The following is a 24,908-nucleotide window of genomic DNA, read 5'->3' as shown; positions in this document are numbered from 1 at the left end:
TGTATTGCTTTACTTTTAATGCTTACTTTACCATAGTTTTGTGTTTTTCCTTTGAAATAAAATACGTATATTTTCTCAATTCCATTCCTTAGAATTAGCATTTACACCATGGTTCTAGGTCAATACTTATATGTCTTTATAAATGTCTTTTCCACTCACAGAGCTGATTTATTTATCCATATACTTTGTTACAAAATGATGAGCAAGAATGCTGAGTTGCTATTGTAATGTTGTGATTGTTGACATCATATATATATATATATATATACACACACACACACACACACACACACACACACACACACACACATATACATGAGGGAATAATCCTCAGATTCAAAACAAAGTATCTTTGGAAGGTGGTATCGAAATGGAGAAAACATAAAAATGCTTTAATTTAAATTATGGTTTGGTTTAGTGATTGATTCCCATTGAACACATTTCACAGGCCCATCTCTACCAGCTCTTGTTATAATATTCTACTTAATCACATGAGTATGGAAAATAATGCCATGGCTATCCTTGTCCTATTGATGGATATATCCTAGGATTTTTTTTAAAATTGCTCATTCATTTTTATTAAAATTGACCTTTTTTGTTTAAGCTGAGTATTGGCCTAACATATTGCCTGTGTTGATCTCTATGATTATGATACACAGATGTGCAATTTGTGAAACATAAAATTCTAGGCGGGTACTATATGCATAGACTGTGCTACCTTTTCAAACTATATAAGACAGTGTATATCATTCCCACTAACCCATAGCAAGTTCTGTTTGATGTATGCATGGTCTAGGTAAGATGCTGGGGCTTGTGGGAGATGCCATATGAAATAAGTGTATCTTGGAATCTTATAAATGTAGAAACAGGGAAGAAAGAGGGTCATAAGGAAAGATCAATATCTTGTACTACCTGTTCAGTCCCATTCTGAATGTGTTCCACTTGGTTTTGAAGTCTTTCATTCTGATGATGAAAAATAAAATAAAAGAGAGTTCAGAGGAAAGACTGAATTTTGTATCCTTTCTTTTACATGTTACTTTGTCTCATTTAGCTCAAAATATAACCAATTAATAACAAAGACAATTATTAAAAACATTAAAAATGTCTTACTCCTATCACCGTAGGTTAAAATAAATGATAATTTAATTATGTTAGCCAGTGAATGTTTTGTAATTTTATTATCAGTACTGTAGATTTCACTTTACAGTATTAAGGTAAGTCATTGGTATGCAATATCTATCAATTTTATGGAATTAAACACTTTATTGACAATTCATTTTAAAGACACATTGGATAGATAATCAATTGACAGATAAAGTATAGATCTTTATATCTTTTATATTTTTAAAAGCAGGTTAAAGTGGCGGGTTTTTTTTCATTCTTACTATGGAAATAGAAACAGGTCAAACATATATGCATATAATAACGTGTATGCTAACTTGCTATTCCTGAATGGTGAAAGAAAGGAGGTAAATTTAATGCCAAACATCAGAGAAGAAAAGATGCAACACTGAAGATAATAATTCTTTTTTCTTTTTTTTTTTTTCCAAGACAGAGTTTCTCTTTGTAGCTTTGTGCCTTTCCTGGAACTTACTTGGTAGCCCAGGCTGGCCTGGAACTCTCAGAGATCCGTCTGGCTCTGCTTCCCGAGTGCTGGGATTAAAGGCGTGCACCACCACAGCCCGGCTAGATAATTTTATCCCAAATATTAAAAATGACATTAGGGATAGCTTTCTTCCAAAGTGATTTACTTACAATCCATAAATCCAAAATTCAAAATCAGTATTATCTTTTATCCACATTTTACAAATGTGGACATCAAGTTTTGATGAATGCTTGCCCTATTGTGCCAACTATTTAGCCAACCCCTGGACACATTTATAATAGGTTGCTTTGCAGCTCTATTAGTTACTCAACAGTGTTTTGGAAACTTGTATATGGGTATTTATGGGGTTCACCAGACATTGTTTCATTGGATTGTTACAAGCATCCAGTGGAAAAAAAAATCAATATATGCTATATTTCTGGATTGGTCATACATGCTGTTCTAACTGATGTTTCTACTTATATTACTTTTAATTATAATTTCTACAAGTAGCATATTGGCTAGAAGTGCTAAAGTATCATTTCCACAGTTACTATGAAGTAAAATATATAATAAAGTACCAATTCCTGTTTGCCTTGCTATAGTCTGAGTCTTGTGCCAGTTTGGACATAAATAAGATTTTCAATTATTATTATGTACATTTGAAATATAACTTCCATACTTTTTGCTACAGAACTCATCAAACACTATACCTCATAAGGCTATCAGAAAGATCTTTTTAAAATTCATTGCCTGCTATTAGTTAATTTGCAGAACATTTTAGAAATGTAATTAACTAGTACTGAAAAGACATTTTAAAATATATTACAAAATCTTCCTGGGAATTGTTTCCCAGAGATCTCATTTGTAATAAAGCCATACAAATATTCATAAATAGTAACAACTTCAGGTTTTAGTTATAAGTTTAATAATAGAATGGTTTCAAACAATTGATGGCTATCTTTCTTATTTTAGTCAGGCAATGGAGAAGATAACAGATTATTTTCATGTTTTAATGTGCACACTCACTTGACTATAATCTACCTATAAGATTTTTAATAGAATAAATACAAATCAGGACAAATGAATTACGTGGGATTTATGCATGTCATTATCCAATTTGTAAATAAGAAACAACTTTGAAAAATGAATTTAATTTGTAAGGTTACATTATCGTTTGATGTTTGTAAAAATGTATGTCATTTGTGCACATATTAAGCTTCATTCTACAGCTTAACTTGAAAAACCACTAATGAAAATTATCTAAATAAATGGGTCTGGAAACGTCTTGGAGTTTAAAAGCACATACTGCTCTTACAGAAGACCCAAGTTTGATTCTCAGAAACTATTTTGAGTGGCTCACATAATCCTGTAACTCCACCTTCATGGAATACAGTATCTTCTGGTGTCTGCATGTTTCTGTAATCATGTGAATGTACCTTTGCATGCACACACACACACACACACACACACACACACACACACACACTTAAAAATAAATAGACCTTAAAACTAAAATTACTAAATTTATTTATTTAAATGTAAGGGCCATTTATTCATGTAGAATGCATATTAGAGCACATAAGTTATACATATGCATATAAACAATATACTCTTATAAATCATAATACATAATATTTTTCTTTTTATTATTAAATATTTTTTATTTATTTTACATATCAACCACTGTTTCCTCTACCTCCTCTCCTCCCATTCCTTTCCCCCACCTCCTTTCTAGCTCTCCCATCCACTCTGAAGAAAGGGTAAGGCATGGCATATCAAGTTGAGGCAGGACCAAGCTCCCCACCCCGCTGCATCAAGGCTGAGCAAGGCATCCCAACATAGAGAACAACAATGTCAGCAAGTAGTGCTGTGAATTGCCTCTTAGAATTGCCTTCATTGTCTTGCTTACATTTGGATATGTTGTGGGTTCATTTTGTTCACATCCATATATAGTTATATCAAAGGAAAAATCCACCAAGCTGACATTTTAATTCTTAACATCTATGCACAAAGCACAAAGCACAAGGGCACCAACTTCATAAAAGAAACAAGACTACAGATTTATTCATACATTGGCATTCACTTAGTGATAGTGGGTGACTTTAGTTTAGTACCCTACACTTGCTAATAGACAGGTCATCTAGATAAAAACTAAACAGAGAAATGTTAAAACTGACTGAAATCATAAACCAAATGGACCTAACATATATGTATAGAACATAGAACATAGAACATTTCACCACAAAGCAAAAGAATATACCTTCATTTCAGCAGGTCATGGAACTTTTTCAAGATTGGCCACATACTCATACAAAAAGCAAGTCTCAAAAGATACAAGAAATTGAAATAACTCCCTGCATCCTATCAGACCACCATGGATTAAAGCTTAATATCAACAGCTGAAACAACAAAGCATATTAAACTCATGGAGACAGGATAACTTTCTACTGAATGAAAAATGGGTAAAGTCAGTAATTAGCAAAGAAATTGAAGATGTTCCACAATTGGATGAATATGAAACTGTAGCATGCCCAGACTTTTTGGAGACAATAGAGGAGGTTCCAAGAGGGCAAACCACAGCACTGTGTCTATATAAAAATTATAAATATCTCATATTAATAACTTAACAGCATATCTAGAAGAAAAAGAAAAAAAAAGAAATCATGTCCAAAAGGAATAGATGGAAGGAAATAATGAAACTCATGACTGAAATCAATAAAATAGAAATAAACAAACAATACAAAAAATTAATAAAACAAAGAGTTGGTTGTTTGAAAAAAATTGCTAAGATTGACATCCCTTATCCAAATTAAAAAGCAGAGAGAATATCCAAATGACAAAATTTAGAATTGAAAAGGAGGGCATAAAAGACACTAAGGAAATCTAGAAAATCATAAGAACATACTTAAAAAATCTATAGTTCACCCATTAGAAGTCCAAACGAAATGGATTACTTTCTCAATACATACCACTTAGCAAAGTTAAATCAAGACCAGATAACCTGAGCTATAACTCCTAATGAAAAAGAAGCATCGATAAAAGTCTACAAAAATGACGCCCATGACCAAACGTTTTTAGTGCAAAATTCTACTATACTTTCAAAGAAGATTTAATGCTAATAATACTCAAATTATTCCACAAAATAGAAACATAAGGAACATTGCCCAATTGATTTTATGAGGCCACAGTTACCCTGGTACCTAAACTACATAAAGACTCAACAAATGTAATTACACACCAATTTCTCTATAAACAGATGCAAAAATTCTCAATAAGATACTTGCAAACTGAACCCAAGAACAAATCAAAAGATCATCCACCATAATTAAGTAGGCTTCATCTTCGACGTGCAGGGATGGTTCAACATACATAAATTGGTATATGTAATCCACCATAAAAACAGACTGAAGGACAAAAACAAAAACAAACACATAATCATCTCATTAGATGCAGAAAACACTTCTGACAAACGTTCAGCACCCCTTTATGATAAAAGACCTGGAGAGACTAGGGATACAAGGAGCGAAGAATTATAAGCAACTACAAAATGAAATGCTGAGAGCAGGGGACACAGTCTTCCCCAGGGAAGAGCACACCAATTTTATTTCTAATAACAAATTATCAGCCCTGAAATCATACACTCAAGTGACATTATACAGACTGAGCTGGTTATAGCTGTGTATTTAGGAATCTATAGGTGTGCACATTTACATTTAATATAATGGAGGTCATGCATTTTAAAGAAAGCAAAGGGGTGTGTATAAGAGGGTTTAAAGGAAGGAAAAGGATAGGGGAAATGATGTAATTATATTTTAATACCAAACAGTAAAAGAAATATTTTTTTTAAGTTTGATATGTTTGTAGGTAATCATGATTTCTTAGGGAAAACAAGATCTTCGACACTTAAGATTCAATTTTTCCCCAATTCAGAAATGATCATTTAAAGACTCTATTTATTAAATTACTTTTGCTCATTAAAATCCTCTACTAAAAGAAACTTTTTGATGAAAGCTGAGAGCAGCATAGCTTCCAGGGTATAACTACAAGTATTTAGAAGGAAATTTGACAACATGTCCATTTAGCAAAACATCAGTAGGTTCTCCCTAGATCCTGTGACCACAGCAGATTTAGAGTGTAAGTATAGTATAAAGCATAAATTTGATTTCTATTACATTTTATTTTATGGCTGAATTTTGAAAATTGCTATCCTGTAATATACATTGGATTAGTCTACCTCATAAACATTTCCTTATGTACTCGTTGAGAGTATTTATACATCCCCTCTCTTAAAGGATTACAAGCATATTTTGTTTACTATAATTGATTTTGATTTGTAAAATGTTGTTTAAAAATTCTATGGTTTTGAGTCATAGAAGCTAAAACACACTTGTATGATTTCATTTTCTGATGGTTTTCTATCTGATGTCAAATTGTGTCTGTGTGTGCATGCAAATTTCAATTCAACTTCACTGGGAAAATTCCATGAAAAATGAGCCTCAAGTTCAACAGGGAAATTATTACAATTGTGAAAGATAATTGTTTAGTGAAGTAGATGATAGCTAATTCTCCACAAGTGAAAGTAACACCATACCATATTTGAAAGAGTTAAATGTGTAAGAAGTTATAACATTTTTCTTGGCCTTTGTTAATTGAATCACTTGATGAACACAAATTCCACTCTTTCCTAATTCCATTAGGAAGGACGCATTCTTATTGTTCCTAATTCTATGTGGAGCTGTTAGTCTTGAGCAATGAGGCTCCCTTGTTCTAACATTATTGGTGGTTTTGGAAAGCCTGCTATTTATTCGCACTCCTAGGAAAACATGAAAAATAAAAGCCAGAAAGAACAATGACTTTCAAATAAGTGAGCACTATTGTTTTGAATTACTTTAATCCTGAATAAAACAAAATATATGTCTAAAGATTTACTTTGTTCTAGTTGTATATATACATACAATCTAATTAAAAGCCACATGAATATAGTGGGGGAATTCTAGACACCATTTATTTCAAGAATGAAAATTGTGTATAGAATAGAGTTCTGTCCAGAACAAATGTGTTAATTATAAAAAATCATTAATTGATGTAATAATCAGTAACCAAATAAAAGCTTTCTCTCCAATTTTAGATAGAAGGGATTAATTAAAGTTTAGATTTCAATTACATTTTAGAGTGACATTATCTTCAAATTATTGGTAAAAATCTACTTACATTCAAATACTACTTCCAGAACACCACAGAATTGCATACTTGGACAAAGGAAGCTGGATCCTTGGAAACATCAATCAAACTGGCTACTTTAGAGTCAACTATGACCTAAGGAACTGGAGATTACTGATTGATCAATTAATCAGGAACCATGAGGTACATCCTTGATCTATATATCAGTAATCTGTTTTGAAGTGTGAACACATGTCACATTGTGATCAGAATTACCATTCTCCCATCCTTTCTTTTTTCTAACTGGCCTCATAGGTACTTTCCGTCAGTAACCGTGCAGGCTTGATTGATGATGCCTTCAGCCTGGCCAGGTATGTTTTACTCTGGATGTCCACAAAAAAACACAAAACAATGTGTAAGATTTCCACATTAATTTAAATTATATATTATATATTCATATGTATATATAAATTTCTTTCTTATGATATTTTCTGTATCTGAATTATAATCAGTGCCTGAAACTCTAAATCAATAATAGCCATGGGATATTTCCAAGACAAAAGCTTTATCAGGATCACTGAAAGTTCAGTTAAACACTCTCAAGATTTGTGTAAGCTCTTCGTTAATGAACTCTACACAATGACCATTGTGCCACATTCTAACTTTTAATAGAAAACATCTTCAAGCATTAGCTATATTATCCCTCACAAACACTAGGTTATTTTTCATTTAAAAGGCATGTTTGAATGTTAATCATTAGGAAAAGTTTATGCTGCAAAACAGAAACAAGTATTTTACAGTATATCAATCATTTTTCAAAAGATTTTGATTGACTGAATTATAATAATATTAAGTTACTTTCATAATTAGATGTATAATGTTAAAATGAGTTATTTCCCTGAGTGGTCATCAAATGAAAGAAGCTGATTGAGATATTTACTAAATTTGGATACAGCATAGTAAAATAGACCCCATCATTTAATGCTTTGCACTTTCTCATATTTAGGCAGTTTTTTATTTGATAATCTATTTTTATATTAAGCTTCAGATTTGGATATGGAGATCTATCTCTATTTTAATTTAACATAGTTTGCTACATTTTTCCTATTGTGTGAATCTAGTTACTTACGTTTGTGCACATGTGAACACAAGACTTGGGTTAGTAATAGGTTTTGTTCATTCATAGATCTGAAACTGCTTTTATAGTTTATGTGCTCAATCAAATCTCAGTTCTCTTATGTATGTTAAAAAATGCCCCATTCTCTGAGACCAGGACTTATCCTGAGTACATGAACTAGCCTTTTAGACCCCACTCCCTATGATTCCATGCCTTACTCAGCTGTGATGCAGAGGGGAGGGACTAGGTCCATTCCCAACATTGCATGACAGCTTGTGTTGACTACTCAAGGGAGGCCTTACCCTCTATGAGGAGGGAATGGGGGTGGGATGCGGAGAGGGGCGAATCAGGAGAAGAGGAAGGAGGGGGTTGGTATGTAAAAGGAAAGAAAAAAATTAATTAAAAAATACATTAAAACTGATGGACATGCAAGCAATGTCCAAAAGGAAGTTTATAGGACAAATTCAAGGTACTATTCTATTGACACAGGATACAAAAAGCAACCAACTCTGACCTTCCCCTTAGGTATTACCACAGAGGAGCACAGAGCCAGCCGTAATTGCCTTTCTTATTTGGCATGCCATGAGGGGGCAAGCCATGCTGCAGACAGAACAATGTTACTCACTGAGAATACCCCAGGATGATTTTCTACAAGGAAGTTTCTATAAAGATCATACTCATTAAAGCTCACTGGGTGACAAAGCTTGCCACAGAAGCCTGGTTACCTGAGTTTGATCCTCAGAACTTACAGTGGAGAAAGAAAACTGAATTGTGAAATTATCCTCTGCCCTCCACACATGAGTGCTACAATCCATGTGCACCTGAACTCACACATGCACCTCCCATCACACACAAACAAGTAACAATAATAAATAAAAATTTAAAAACAATTTGTTAATTAGGATTAGACCAAGCCATTAACTGAGCAAAGGTAAGTGAGGGCCCTTCCATGTTGTTACACCATCTTTGTATGGAAAACTTAGAGCAGTAGAGAGGGACAAAGACCTGTGGAGATAGTGATATATGAAGATAATGGTTAAGATATATAGTTTGCTCTGCAGAAAGCTATGAAGACCTTGAAGAAAATATGAGGTGTACAGAAATTATTTTTACACAAAAATTTAGAGAGTCCACTAAATCATGTTTACTAAATCATAAGAGAATGTGCTTATGACTACAGTAATACTTCATTCAGATAGAAGCAAAAAAAAATAGAGGGAAATGTTTAACACAAAGAATAAAGGGTTAGGAGCAAAAACCATAACAAAAACCCTAGTACTAGCAACTATTATTAATATGCAATATGTTCAGACATCTCTGTTTTCATAAAATATAGGCATCTCTCCCTTTAATGGCAGAGTTCCTCTAGGACCCTCCACAGACACCAGAATCTGTGGATGTCCATAGTCATATGTAAAGTGACATAATACCTATGCACATTATTAAATAATCTCTAAATTCTTAATTACTCAGTATCTAATACAATACCAATACTATATAAACAGTTGTGTAGGCAATAATGACCAGGAAAGTATATTTCTGAAGATCTTAAAACTTTGGAATATATAATCTTATTATTACTTATGAAAAAAATGAAAAAAAACCCTGAGGTATCATTGACTTCATATTTGCAATTTGTTTTACTGTTCACAAATTGTTTCATTACTAGTCAATAAACAGAAATAAGATATATTTCTGCAAGTGCACTTTATATACTTAGACTTAAGTATTACTTATATTTTGTGTATTCAAATAAATATTTCATTCTTTGAAAATTCCGTTTATATAAGTGTCTTTTAAGCAAAAGGGTTAGTGGGGTATTCTTGGCCTCTTTATAAATAACAAGTGATAAGAGCACATTTTCATCAAACACAGCAAGTTACAAACAAAGCTGAGGCTTTGGGTTAATGACCTCATTTAATCTTAGTGATTGCATCCAATGATGTGCTTGCCATGACTATTTCCTAGTAGAGACTGGGGGGTGAAGAGAGAGTATTAGGTCACATAGCTATAGATGTACAGATTCTAAGTGTATGTACAGGGCAGGTGGGTGTTGAATACCCAACAATGACACAACAAAGTTCATGAGGTCAAGGCCAAGTGAGGTTGTCTACTTTATGGAATTCCTATCTATAACATCCTCCTTATCTCTTTGGCTTATTCTTCACTTAAACAGAAAACAAACAAGAAGAAATATTTAGTCTCTGGCCTTGAGTATAGGCTTGTCCATCCTTCCATGGAAACTAAAGATGGCTTCTTGGTTCAAATTATGTTTCCACTTACTAGTAGTTCTTGCATAATTCAGAGGAGAGTGCTTGATGTCATCTTGGTAGTGGCCGTCATTCACTTCATTTAATGTCTAGAACAGAATTATGCTAATATTTGTGTAATCATAACTTTTCCAGGCTAGAGACTTTCATGTCACTATTTTGGTGAAGTCAACTAAAATCTATTACTAAGTTTTGGTAGTTTTTAGCTGTGTAAATATAGAGCCAGTGTTGTGTTGCATAGTTGTAATCTCAGAACTGGAGAGGTTGAAGCAGGGGGATTGCTGTGAGTTCCAGGCCAACCTGGGATACAGAGTGAACATGTTCCAAAAATTGGGAACAGCAACAAGCAAAACAAAAGGCATGTAGTTGTACCATCTAATGATAAATTATTTAGACCAACAGAAAAAGTGTTAAGACTTAACTTCACCACATCTACCACCTACCATTGCTTTATCTTCCTCAGAGGTAACATTGGAATATTTGGCATATATTATACTAGACATTTTTTCCCCTCCAAACCTTTATGCTGTTAAATTGTAAAATCATGAAGAGAGATTTATTCTGTTCTCTGAGTCATTTATAAAAATAAGTCTTGGGAGCTTTCCATCATTTCTGAATTCTTCTTATGATGCAGCCTATGGCAAGTATCCTGGACTAGTTTTCTGTTGTGGAATTTGAGGATAGAAAAGGATAATATCTTTGAAAACAATCATGGGATTGTATTTCAAAGTATTTCTCAGTCAGATTCTCTCAACCATATGGAAGGTACAATTCCCTCAAATTCTGCATTACAGCAAATGTATAATTATTTAAAATTTGACAACTTGCTAGCTCAAACTATTATTTAGAAGTTATTAAATTATAATCAAAGGAATATTTTTATATGTTTACTATATGTATCTTTTTCTGAATTATCACTTAGGTAAAGGCATAAATTACAAACTTATTAGAAAGCAAACAAGTATTTTTGCTTCTAAACTTTTTACAGTTTTGGGGTATTATTTCATTCAGTAGCATATATTTGCATGTTTTCTGTATCACTTCACTGATGTTTTGTATTTCATGGTGTTTCATCATTAAAAGGCCTTTCATTTATACATCAAGTAAAATATTCTGGTTTTCTATAAATTTTATTTTGTTTTGTATTTATCTCCCCATCATTTTTTCCTAAATCAATTTGTATGTATTGAAAGAACACTCATTTTTTAAAGATTACCTCATTTCTTCCTAATTAGCCTATCTTATTTGCTTAAAAATATTTTCTTTTTCATTTTGAAATATCTTTACCTTTATATAAAAGGTCATGCTAGTGAATTAGTTTGATTATGGTTATATCATCACTATATTCTTTTATTTATTGGAACCACATCATCTTTGTCAGTTTAGATTTATAATTATTTTATATGGTAAATTATCTCTTCTTATTCAATATCTTACATTTTATATAACTTTTAGAGTCATTTTGGTGTATTCCATAGAGTCCTTTGAGAGATAGTCATTGGATTATAAGCGAATAGATTGAGAATTAATACCTCATGTAAGCTTTCCGTTGCCAGTATATTATTCATTGCTATTTGTTTAGGCTCCTAGGTGAAGCCCTATGCTTTCAGAAACATGAGTTTGGGCAACACTAACTCATTTCTTTTCTTTTTTTTTTTTATTAAAGATACATATGGCTACAAAAAATGACATAATTTCTGTGCTTAAACATCATAGTTTCATTTCCTTGTTTTTAATTTAACTTCTTGTAATGTGCATTTTGTTAGTTCTTCTATGCCTTCTGCATGACTCACTTGTTCCTTGTTTAGGGTCTCTCTTCCAACACAGTGTTGAGCACTTCTTCATTGAATGCAGAAACTGGTAGGATGATCTGAAAAAGTATAACTGCTCTAAGAACCTACAGGACAGAAATTGCTTTTCCTACTTCCATAGATGGTTGTTTAGATATGGTATTCTGCCCTTTCCGAAGGAAATGGGGAAAGGAATGGCTTAGAAACTTTTGCTGAAAATACCTTGATGATAAGACTTATGTAATGATCTTCCCACTCAGGTTTGGAGATGATAGGATTCCCTCTTCAGGTGAACAGGGGTTTTGAAAACACTGATCATGGATCCTGAATCCCCCTGATGCTATCTACTGCTTTGTGAATTCTGATTCCATGAGGATATTTAAATTTAGAGTTCTTTCTTCAATTTATACCATTTTTTAAAGATCTTTTTCCTTTTGGCATAAACACTTTCCACAATTGTGTTAAAAATGTGATGGTTGAGGTTATTTTTGTTATTATTATTATTATTATTTTGGTCTTTAGAGATATGGTTTCTCTGTGTAACAGACCTGGCTTTCCTGGAACTTGCTTTGTAGACCAGGCTGGCCTCAAACTCACAGAGATCCACCTGTCTGTACCTTCCAAAGGATGAATACAAAGGCATGTGCTACCACACACAGCTGGAGTTATTAATAATAACACAACATCAATTCTTATATGCAGTTTATTGTACTCACTGGACACAGAGAGAAGGGTGATTACCTAGCATTTCATTAGACTCTTTTTTCTCCCTTTTTGTATTTATTATATTTGTGTTTTAATTTTACACATCAGCCATGGGTTTCCCTGTCCTCTCCCCTCATGCTCCCACCTTCGCCCCAGCCCCTCCCCTCCATTCCCATCTCCTCCAGGGCCAAGACTCCCCTGGGGATTCAATTCAACCTGGTGGATTCAGTACAGGCAGTACCAGTCCCTCCTTCCAGGCTGAGCAAAGTGTCCCTGTGTAAGCCCAAGGTTCCAAACAGCCAGCTCATGCACTAAGGACAGGTCCTGGTCCCACAGACTGGGTGCCTCCCAAACAGTTTAAGCTATTCAATTATCTCACTTATCCAGAGGGCCTGATCCAGTTGGGGGCTCCACAGCTTTTGGTTCATAATTCATGTGTTTCCATTTTTTGGTTATTTGTCCCTGTGCTTTCCCAGTCTTGGTCTCAACAATTCACACATTTACAGTCCCTCCTCTTGCTCGACAATTGGACTCTTGGAGCTCCACCTGGGGCCTGGCCGAGGATCTCTGCATCCACTTCCATCAGTTATTGGATGAGAGTTCCAACATGATCGTTAGGGTATTTGGCCATCTGATCACCAGACTAGGTCAGATCAGGCTTTCTCTCGACCATTGCCAGTAGTCTATAGTGGAGGTATCATTGTGGATTTCTGGGGACCTCCATGCCCTGCCCACACTCTCATTAGACTCTTTTGAGGAAAGTATTCATGTATGTTTATGCTTTTAGTTATTTTCGGTTAAGCCACTGAATTGTGTGTGCAAAAGAATTAAATATTTATAAATCTTAAAAGTGATAAAATTGTTTATTGCAAATAAGATTTATTGTTGGCCATATGCTTCTAATCCTCTTCGCTGAGTGAAAGCCGTTAAAATGACTTCACCAGTATCCTCTCAACCTTTCTTCCCCGTGGAGGCTTTTCCACACTGTGTGTCTGTGACTCAGAGTGAATCTTTTCGTGAGATTCATGTCCATCCCCCAAAGATCACATTTCTCACATCCCTAGGCTGTGGACTCTAATTATCTATTTGTCATCAGCTGCAAGTGCACATCTCGAGGCCCACAAGAGGGTCACCTTGAAGCCTGCTTTGTTTCAGACCTTTCTGCATGCCATTATTTAAAAATCTGCATCCAAAGGGTCTAAATTGGGCTTAGTTTTTGCAACACCTCACTACAGATAAATGTTCAAAGTAGTCTGAAAGCATTTTCAGGACATTTTACTGTAACGAGCTGGGAGTCTTCAGCTTTCTTTCTTTTATAACCCAGTAAAAACTGAGACTGTATTTCTGGATTCTTCCAGTTATTGCTATTCTGTTCCTCCAGGCAAATGTTGGTTTGCTCAAGGTTAGAGAATGGGTTAACTCATTCCTTTGAGCTGTCTTTAGAAACCTGTTGAGGGCGGAGCCACAGAGGTTGTCCTTGGGATAAGGATTTATGGAGGCATTGTACCCACTACTTCTGAGACCAATCATCTCCTGAGGTGTTAATGGTGGCCCTGTGGCTCTTGAGGATGGCGACTTCTTACAGATTTTTAAATCATGTTGCATTAAATCAGAAGCAAATTTGTAACTTTCCCAAACCAAAATTTGTGTTTCAGCTCTTCAAGAGAGAACGTTTTTAATATTAATGTCTAATGCCTGCAAGTGCTGAGTAGAAAGCAGAAAAGAGGGATTTTGACATCATTTCATAGGTCTGATCCATTTCCGTAGGAAACAGCTTGTTACCTGAAGTTAAAAACTTGGGTGGATGTCTGCAGGTTACATGATTTTTTTGTTTTGTTTTGTTTTTTGTTTTTTTTGAGACAGGGTTTCTCTGTGTAGCTTTGCTCCTTTCCTGGAACTCACTTTGGAGACCAGGCTGGCCTCGAACTCACAAAGATCTGCCTGCCTCTGCCTCCCGAGTGCTGGGATTAAAGATGTGCACCACCAATGGCCAGCTGATTTTTTTTTTTTCATTTAAGCATTCTTTTTGTGATTATTGGTAGTCTAGGTTTCCAAACTGTAGTACAATTATATTTGAATAAGTCTATGTGTTTGTGTTCTTCAGCAGCTCGAGAATTAAAAGTTGTTCTATAATTTTCCATCACATGCTTTCTCTCGTATATTCCCAGGTTTACTCTTGGACATACACGACAAAAACTCTCATTTTCACCAATTCTTTAATTGTTTTGAAATGTAAACCTGAGAGTTCATAGGAATGGCTTGGAAATTTTCAACGACTTGAAATATGTATCTTTTCTTAAGTGATTTATTTAGGTAAATCTCACCCCAAAATGTTCATTTATGTAAATAGATTTGTAAGGTGTTATTCTAAAGATGAATTCTAGTAGGAAAGACAAGACATTTTTTTCTAATCAAGCTTCTTAAGATGGGAATTTTTTTTAAATAATTCTTTTATTTTTTAAGATTATAATAAAATTGCATTATTTTCTCCTTTCATTTCCTCTCTTCAAACCACCTCCCATATATATGCCTCTTTGCTCTTTCAAATGAATGGACTCATTTTCCAGTAATTGTTGTTATAGTGTGTGTATGTTTGTATATGGGTGTGTGTGTGTGTGTGTGTGTATAAATGTGTGTATGTGTGTAAATGTGTGTGTGTGTGTGTGTGTGTATCTCGAAAAATAAATAAACAAACCCAATCTGTTCTTCTGTTCTGTGTGTATAGTGTTACTTGTCTGTATATGTTTTCAAGACTAACCATTTGATATTGGATAACCAATTGGTGTACTATTTTCTGGGAAGACTATTTCTCTTGCCTTCAGTATCCTGTAGTTCTTTGTGTAGGGTTGAGGTCTCTTAAGCTTTCCTACATCCACTTTATCATGTCTACTTGTGTCTTCCTCATTTAGCTAATGATTATGCTTGATGGGTGTAGCTTCTGACATTCCTAGGAGTCACAGTCTCACAGCAAACTCCCTGTTCCTCTGGCACCTATTCGCTTTCTGCACCGCTTCTTCAGTGATCCCTGAGCCTTAGGTGTGGGGATTGTGTTGTAGATGTATCACTTGGGACTGGGCTCCATAATTCTGCATTTCGGTTGTTTTTTTTTTTTTTTTTTGTTTTGTTTTGTTTTGTTTTGTTTTGTTTTTTTGTTTTTTTTGTAGTGACCTCTGCTTGTTGCAAAGAGAAGTTTCTTCATGAGAGGTGAGGATCACACTTACCCATGGGTATAAGGACAAATCTTTAGAATGTAGTTAGGGATTATGCTGGTTTAGCAAAGTGGTGGTTGTAAGTTCTCTTTCCTTGACTTTGTGGAAGATCCATGACTTCACTAGCCCTGGGTAGTTAGTTAGGTTTCCAATACCAAGAATGATTTCTTCCTTCTTGAGTCCAACTAAAGAGCTATTTGTTTTTGCCAGTGTATGCAAGCCGCTATTGCTCTTGTAGAATTATTGTGCCACGCTGCTAAATCATTTTGTTTGTAGGTATCATAGATAGGGAGGGATGTTGGTTGCTAACCTCATTTCGAAGTTTGCATGGAAGCTTTCTGGTACCGTGTAATCTAGTCCGCAAGGAGGAGGTTTGCAGTTCAATTCCAGCTCAGGGTCCTTTGGGCCCTGTGTCTGAAGTGCATGCTGTCTTCAGGAATAAAGACTTACTGTCTACCTCTAGGGGACAACCAAGGGCAATACCAACAACCTATAAAGTTTTGGAAGTTTGGACAACACTTAACAACTCAAAAGAGATATTTTTATATCTGGTGTTGGGGATTTCAGTAGATGTTCTATGAAGGTAGCATTGTCAGTAAAGATGGGAAAATTTTGTTTAAACTTTGTATCTACATTTCTTTATACATTGAGTTATAAACATTGTAGGAAGTTTAGGTAGAGAGAGTAAATAACATGAATCTTTATAACTTTTTCAGATGTCCTTAATGTTTTATTTACCCTCCTCTCTACTTGTTCCGTATTGATTTTTACTTGTTCCACATTGATTTTCTCTAGATGTCCTGTTCCCCATGACACCTTGGGACCACTTGTACCCCATTATTTGTCTCATTCATTGCTCTCCCCCACCACTACACCTGCAATTTTCCCCTTTTTACTTTCAAGGTTTCTGATACTGCTCTAGGTTACATACTCACATCTGAATGTCAGAACTTGGAGCTTCAGAGAAGAGAGAACATGTGATGCTAATCTTTCTGGGACTGGATTACCTCACTCAGTCTGATCTTTTCTAGTTTGGATGGAGATATTTTGATATTTGTGTTTCTCTTTCCATAAACTTGAGTTATTACCTGTACTGTTGTCTGGAAGTATTTGCATATTTAGGTTCAGTGTGTCTTTGAACATAACCTGAGAGAATGCCTGCATCAGAGTTACCAGGGATGCTTCATATTAAATGGAATATCTCTGAGGAAACCTGAGAATCTTTATTATATTAAGCATTTATATATTTCTAATACACACAACAATGTGAAAACCACTACTTAGTAAAGGTCACAGAATACAAATGACATGGGATTTGATAGGTAGGCATCCTTTAGTGGCTTGGGAGCTCTTAGACTAAGCATCATTATAGACAGTAGATACAAGCCCTTTTGCATCCTAGAATCATGGGCTTGTCATTTAAAAACCAGAATACCTGGAAATCAGTTCTATATATTAGGGCATAATCTCATTCTCATTGATTTTTTGTTACCATTTGATACTCAATAGTTTTAAATGACTTTTATCACCAGAGTATCTAAAAAAATGTCTCTAAAATAGAAAGGTACTAGAGGGTTCTTATGCAATGAGGAGACTATCACGTTCAAAGATCACATGAGCATATATCCACAGAACACATGATTCTAAAGAGTTTAGTAGGTTAAAACAAAATTGGAAAGGGAGCCACCATATGACTCAGCTATGCTGCTCTTGTGTATTTACACAAATGACTCCAAGTCAGGTCACTACAGGGATACTTGCACATCCAGGTTTATTGCTGAACTACTTACAATCCCTCAGAAATGGAACCAGCTTAGATGGCCATCAGTGGATGAATGGGCAGAGAAAATGTGGTAAATCTATACAAAGAACTTTGTGCTACTACTGTGGAAAAAAAACTGAATATATATATATATATATATATATATATATATATTTTTTTTTTTTTTTTTTTTTTTTTTTTTTTGAGACACGGTTTCTCTGTGTAGCTTTGCGCCTTTCCTGGATCTCGCTTGGTAGCTCAGGCTGGCCTCGAACTCACAAAGATCCACCTGCCTCTGCCTCCTGAGTGCTGGGATTAAAGGCGTGTGCCACCACTGCCTGGCTCTGAAAAGATATTTTTAGTAAAGTGGCTGAAACTGAAAATCCTGATGTGAAACAAAATAACTCAGATTCAGAAATACAAATATCATGTTTCTCTTACATGTGTCTTAAAACTAGGAAGTTAAATTCAAGTGTCCCCCTTTAGAAGTGTGGCACTTTGCTAGACATGTCAGAGGGACTACTCCCCTCAATAACCAATAAGCAGATAATCTACCAGGAGGAGAACAAGCAGGGTCATGCATTTCCCTGAGGGCATCAACCCAATAACTTAAGGAACCCCCATTAGGCATCACCTTTTAAACAACCATAGCAACTCCCAGTACCTCAACACTAGGATAACATTTTTGTTATTTAGGTTTCTGGAGTACACAAAATACATTCACATCACATCACAAATGATGCTATTTGAGAAAATCAGAAACTTTGAACAATGGAAGAGAGGAGGAAACAAGTAAATTGTTTCAGCATGAAATAATTGTGAATAGGAAGGCTGAAAAAAGTTGGCCCTGGCCATTTAGATTCTTGCACTTTCAAGAGCATTTGTTAGTTTCTTTAAGATATGTCCGATCTCTGTTAGGGATGGAATGTACTGGTATTAGTGTAACATATAATAAAGTTTAATAGTGACACATTCATGGCAAAACTTGGTGCCTTTTTCTGTCCATCTAGAGTCAGGTGCTCAGGTGGGTTATCTTCCCTGGGGTCCTGGAGACAGAAGACATGGCCTTATGTGATCTTCAATTTCACTTTGTCACATAGTTGTCTTGGCATTTTTTTTATTTTTTATTTCCATTGTTATGGCTTTCTAACCAGCTACAGTGATCTACATATAGCCAGTAAGCATCCTGGACTTTAGTGTCTTCATTATTGCTTGTGGCAGTTTACTTGAGTAGTACTTAGTGTTTAAAGGTTACTTTCTATCTTTTTCATATTAAAACCACATATTTTAGTCTGTGCATGCTAGAAATTCACAAGAAAGTTGCTTGTCTTTTTTCTTTTTGTCATACATCTCAAATACTCACTCATGTCTTTTAATTTGGTTTCTCTTCCTAATTAGTAAGAACCTTGGCTATCAAGATAGACAAAATTGGAATTCTCACTCTATGAATTACTGACAGTTTGATTAGGAGGTTTTTTATGAGGATTAAAGTAGATCACATATGTAGTGGCCCAGCATAACTAATTAGCAGACCTCAGGAAGGCTATTTCTGTTCTGTGCCCTCCCACCTTCAGAGTGCAGACAACATTCCAGAATAAGACTGTGCATCGTCTCATTTTGATGCAGTTCATCTGCTTTTTGCATAATCCAATGATTTCATTCTGCAAGGACATTTTCTCTGGGCTGTCCCAAACACTTTAGATCCAGCCTGGCACTGTCTCTGAGAAGAAATGGAACAGGTGAAGGATAATTGTCTCTCTTTCAGCCAAGGAGGATGGCAACTGTGTACATTCAGCATAAAGGTATAAGTTTAATAATACTCCATTTAAAACATGACAATCTGGTTTTCCAGAGAAGAAAATGAATATGTCTAGATGGACTTCATCTATGCAAAAATTAAAGTGGCTTTTTTTTGGACATTTGACTTAGCAATGTACATTTTTACTTCCTTATGCTTTTTATATGTAAAAAAAAGATTCTTCATACAATATATTTTGATCATGCATTTCCCCTCCCTCAAATCTACCTCCCTACACACAGAGCTTTATTCTCTCTACTCTTCCCCCCTGTCTCTTTCTTTCTCACTCTCTCTCAAATAAAGCTAAAAATATATATACTGGTTTAAGCAAAGTAGCAGTAGTTAGGTCTTCTTTAAGAACAATGACTACATGAGCCATGGGCCATTTATAGTACCAGACATAAATTCCCTCCCTTTGAATGGGACTTAAGTCCAACCTGAATGCTATTAGTAACCCTAAGATGTAAATTCCATCACACTACAGATACTTGCTCTGCCTTGCTCATTGCTTTTCTATTCATAATATCTAGGAAATAGAAACAATGTAGACATCCTTCATCTGATGAGTGACTAATGAAAATGTGCTACATATATACTATAAAATACAAATATAAAATGCAAATAGAAAATATTAGACTGAGTTAGACAAACCAGACCCAGAGACACCAATATAGTATCTCCTCTCTTATTAATGGATCCTAACTCTGAATCTTTATAGATGACTATATAACATGGAGAATCTGCAGGAAACAGGGAATTCAAAAAGGGCCATAGGGTGGCAGTACTCAAGAGAGTATGATATGTGGTACATATATATTTATAATTGTTATATTTTCTCAGTCAATTGCTTCCTTTATTAACATGTAATAATTTTCTTTACTTGGAATAATTTCACTAGATCTACTTAACCAGATAGCAGAATATCTACAGCCAGTTGTAGGAGCTTTGATTTGCTTGAAATACTGACTACTATTCTTTCATACTCCATCTGTGGATGAGTCTTTACCAGTGAAGTTTGTTTTCTAGAGAAAATAGATCTTGGATTTTTAACCCAATCAGATATCCTATATCTTTTTAATGCTACTGGAAGCTACCTTTACACTTCATGTTATTTTCAGAAGAGTTTGCTAATTCCTATTGCTTTGCTGGTTGTTTTACCACTTGATTGGAATATTGTTGGTTCTTTTTCTTTTCTTCTCCCCTATAAGCTTTTGAAACTCAGCCGTTTGCTCTGTTGGACTTAATGGATTCCTGCCTATGTCTCCTTTGTTTATGGTTTCCTGGAATTCATTCCGTCATGTGCTTTCATGATTAAGACTCTCTTTCTTCTTAATTTTCTGTCCACAGTACTTCTTTAACGTCTCTCTGTAGTCCCAGCTTGATGGTCATGAATTGCCTTAGCTCCTGCTTATCTTGAAATGCCCTCATTTCTCTACCCATTTTACAATGGTATTAATAGGAGATTCAAATTTGGGTGACCATCTACTGCTCTGAATTGTGTTTTATACTATATCCAGATGTGCATAAATAACTTTTACATAATTATCTTTCTTAGGAAGCATGCCAAACTGACAAAAAAGTTAACATCAAAAGCTGTTTATAGTATTCCTCTAGAACTCATCAGATCAAATTATCATCAACTGGATTTTTAACATAATGTAGAAATGTTTCCATAATAAAAGTAAGGAAAAGTAAGTGTTTTCCATTATTTTTTATGAAAACGTGGTAATGGGAGGAAAGAAAACGGATGGAAAAATAGTTCCATGGTTTTGTAAAGTGGAAAACATACACGCACACCTTTGCTTATGGGTTAGCTCTCAAATCCCTGGAAGGTATTTGAAATCTGTGGTGTTCTATAATTTCATATGATTTGAGCTCTTCTGTATGAAATATTTGGATGTCCTTATATAAAGCATAGTACCAGTAAAGAAGCCCTAGTGGGTTTGGATATAAGAAAACATCAGATTATTAAAACCTAAAAAAAAATATGCCAAAGCTGTTTAATATAATTTAAAGCTGTAAGATCAGTCAACCCGGAGTCTAAGAACTCATGCTAGGCCATTTGGAATCAGAACACAAGGGAGTCACAGATTGCAAACTCCCTGCTAATCTTGCAGTGCTTGAGACCCATCAGTTCATGCCTCCAAGGGAGAGAGCTAGAAGCTTCAGATTGCTCAGCTCTTTGCTTAATTAGGGTCAGAATTAAACAGAAGTTCATTTTCCATTCTTCAAGTCAACAAGTAGAGGTCTTAACATGAAAGGGAAAAAAAAAGAGAATATACACTAAGAAAGAAAATGCTAGTCTAGAAGTTCCCATTTGACAAAGGCCCAAAGAGAGCCATGCCTGAATGTCAGAGAGTTTATCAGTGGATCTTAATGTAATCACACTTCAAATTAAGGCAAAATTCATTGAAATGCTACAAAATCATAATTTAGAATTCAAGGTGAAAATTAGTTGGTTTTATATTCTCAGTGTTGAGGCATATGAGGCATTAATTGTAAGAGCTAATGGGAAGCTATGACTGATACCTCCAGCATACCACTGAAACTAATATTTACTCTCTTTCAACAGACAGCACAACTAAAATTATTATAAAATATAATTATTATGCAAAATAATTATGTCATTAGTTACTTGATTTGTTGCACTTTTAAATTTCTGTCTTTTAAGAGTTTTTAATGCCTCCATACTAGATTTATTTATGTAAGTAGATATCTGATTATTTCAATAATTCATAACTTATTTCTAATAGGTTTTGTTTGCATTTCCCCTTCCTCCTACTTTGTTTTAAAATTTTTATTGTTAAGACATTTTATATTCATTTTACATACCAACCACAGATTCCCCTCCTTCCTCCTGCTCCCCAGCCTTTCCCCCCGATTCCCACCTCCTCCAAGGCAAGGTCTCCCATGGGGAGTCAGTAGAGCCTGTTACATTCAGTTGAGGCAGGTCCAAGCCCCTCCTCTCTGAACCAAGGATGGGGACCTCCCAAACAGTTCAACCTAAACAGCTATCTTGTGTATCCAGAGGGCCTAGTCTAGTCCCATGGGGTCTCCACAGCTATTGGTCCACAGTTCATGGGTTTCCACTAGTTTGGCTGACTATCTCTGTACGTTTTCCCATCATGATCTACATGAGCAAACTAGGGGTCAGGGGGGATAATGGAGGGCAAGGAATAGGGGATGAGAACACAAGGAAATGGGAGCTGGAACAGGGACAGAGTGGGAGATCAGGGAAAGAGATACCATGATAAATGAAGACATCATGGGAATAGGGGGAAACAGGTTGCTAGGGAAGTTCCCAGGAATCCACAAGGATGACCCCATTTTAGACTACTAGCAATAGTCAAGAGGGTGCCTGAATTGGTCTACTCCAGTAATTAGATTAGTGAATACCCTAACTGTCATCATAGAGCCTTCATCCAGTGACTAATGGAAGCAGATACAAAGATCTTCAGCTGGGCACCAGGCTGAGCTCCAGGAGTCCAATTGATGAGAGAGAGGAGGGATTCTATAAGCAAGGAACATTGAGATCATGATGGGAGAATGTATAGAGTTTTTCTTTCTAGCTTTTCTGTTTCCACTTATGAATTACATTCTGTTGTCTATGGGTATTGATGGATTATCAGTTATTCATCGATGTGTGGCAAGTTGTGAAATCTATATACATTTTATATTTCATTGCATATGAAAATGATATATAGGCTATTTCAATGCATTTTATGAACACTAATAGTTTGTCGACAGGTAGATGATATCACTAGATGATGGATTGATGATACATACATGTGTCTGAAGGTAAGTGGGTGGGGTACATAGAGCCATCATATTCATTTAATGTTATGATGAAATCACTATATTTGGCCTCAGAAAGATTATTTTGTCATTTTTAAAAGCTGGAGGATCATAACTTGATATTTCATTGAAATAAATTCAATTTTCTTCCTACAAGGAAGATACTGAGAGGCAAGAATTATACCCTTGAATTATATAAATCATATCTAACAATATAAAATTCAAGTGCTATAAGCATTCTCAAGCATTCACTTACTTAAACAGTATGTCAAGTTAGAAGTGAGGTAGAGAAAAATACATATTTCTTCTTTGTTGGCTTGAATTTTTATCACTATAACAGAGTATAGAAGCTAGTGAGACACTGTCTCAATATTTATTTACTTGGTTTGTAAGTGCTATCATTGTGTGGCATCCATTTTTCACTGTTGATAAGCTAATCGGTTTTTAAAGTATGTACACGATAGTAAAACAAATGGTCCTTTCACCTCTACAGGTTAAGTGATTTGAGTGCATCTTTAGCAAACAGGCACTGGAGAAATAGTGAGATGCTTGAGGAGTACATCATGATGTCTTTAATGAGTTGGGGGATATTTTAATTTTGGTGCTCATTGATAAGAATAATTTAGAAGTGACAAATTCTGTAATACAAAATGGGTAGGCAGCACCTTTCTGATATATGAAAGATTTGGACACCTATTGGAATACATTGGCATTCAAATGTAAAGTTTGAATTGGACAAAAATAGTAATCTCATATGACCGATTCATAATGACATTTACTCAGAAAGACATCTACTTTGTACCATATGCTGATGTGGGCACTAGAATACATAACAATAACTTACGACAACCAATATCTCAGTTTAGTTGAGAGAGTGTTTAAATAAATTTATCAACAAATAAGCACAGGTCAGATGATGACAATTGTAGGGAAAACCATAAAGCAGGAAGCATGAAGATTACATACAGACCAGTAGCTTATTGTAAGTATGAGGGTTAACGGATCCATCATTTTCTACCATATATTTCATGATCAATCAGAAAAGAGCAATGAGGGGCTATCTGAATGGAACATTCCAGAAAGAGGATCAATGAGCACAGATGTAAAGAAGGATGCTTGGCATGACTTAGCAAAGTCAGATCAGGTACATATAGTTTTAATGGAACGACTGAAAGGAGTGGAGAAAACAGATGATTTTGGTAAATAAAAGGGTACTGATAAGGGAAGGTCATTCACACTATTGTGACAAGTGGTGCTTTTCTGTGGCATGAAAAACTATTCAACAGAAATATGTACGAGCATATTCCTTTTTCCCAAAGACTGATCTGGCAATGGATAGGGAACACTGAGGGAACACCCATATAACAGGGAGCCTGGTTATGGGGGCAGCTAGGGTAAATATGCTTTGATTATGCTATGGCCGTGATCTTGGGAAGGAACAAAGATGTCCCACAGTATCTCAGTGGCCTCCTGAGTGGCCGAGATTCACAAATCTTTTACAACCGCATGCAGAAATCTGCTTTCAAAAAGATGTTCATTATCTGGTAATAGCAACACAAACTTTTTGAGACTGAAATCCTTTTCAAAACAACTCTATATCATGGAATCCACTTATTTTATCTTCTTGGCCCACATGATGGGTGTTTGTATCATCATTTTAATTTTACTTTTCTGTCTGTAGAACTTTATCATCTTAATAATGTTTTTCCTTAAA

The 24,908-nt window shown here is 35.1% G+C and overlaps 1 protein-coding gene across 1 annotated transcript in view; it reads left to right on the top strand.

Moving 5' to 3' along the window:
• Window positions 1-24,908, top strand: part of Trhde (thyrotropin releasing hormone degrading enzyme) — a 395,355-nt gene that overhangs the window by 303,573 nt on the left and 66,874 nt on the right. The window contains 2 exon segments of the mRNA XM_036169607.1: window positions 6,819-6,952; window positions 7,064-7,119. Of these exon segments, the coding sequence (XP_036025500.1) occupies window positions 6,819-6,952; window positions 7,064-7,119 (190 nt within the window).

The sequence above is a fragment of the Onychomys torridus genome, chromosome 20 (assembly GCF_903995425.1).
Source record: "Onychomys torridus chromosome 20, mOncTor1.1, whole genome shotgun sequence".
In the NCBI taxonomy this organism is placed as follows: Eukaryota; Metazoa; Chordata; class Mammalia; order Rodentia; family Cricetidae; genus Onychomys; species Onychomys torridus.
The sequence above is the reverse complement of the archived record's forward strand: the minus strand, read 5'-3'. Positions and strand labels throughout refer to the sequence as shown.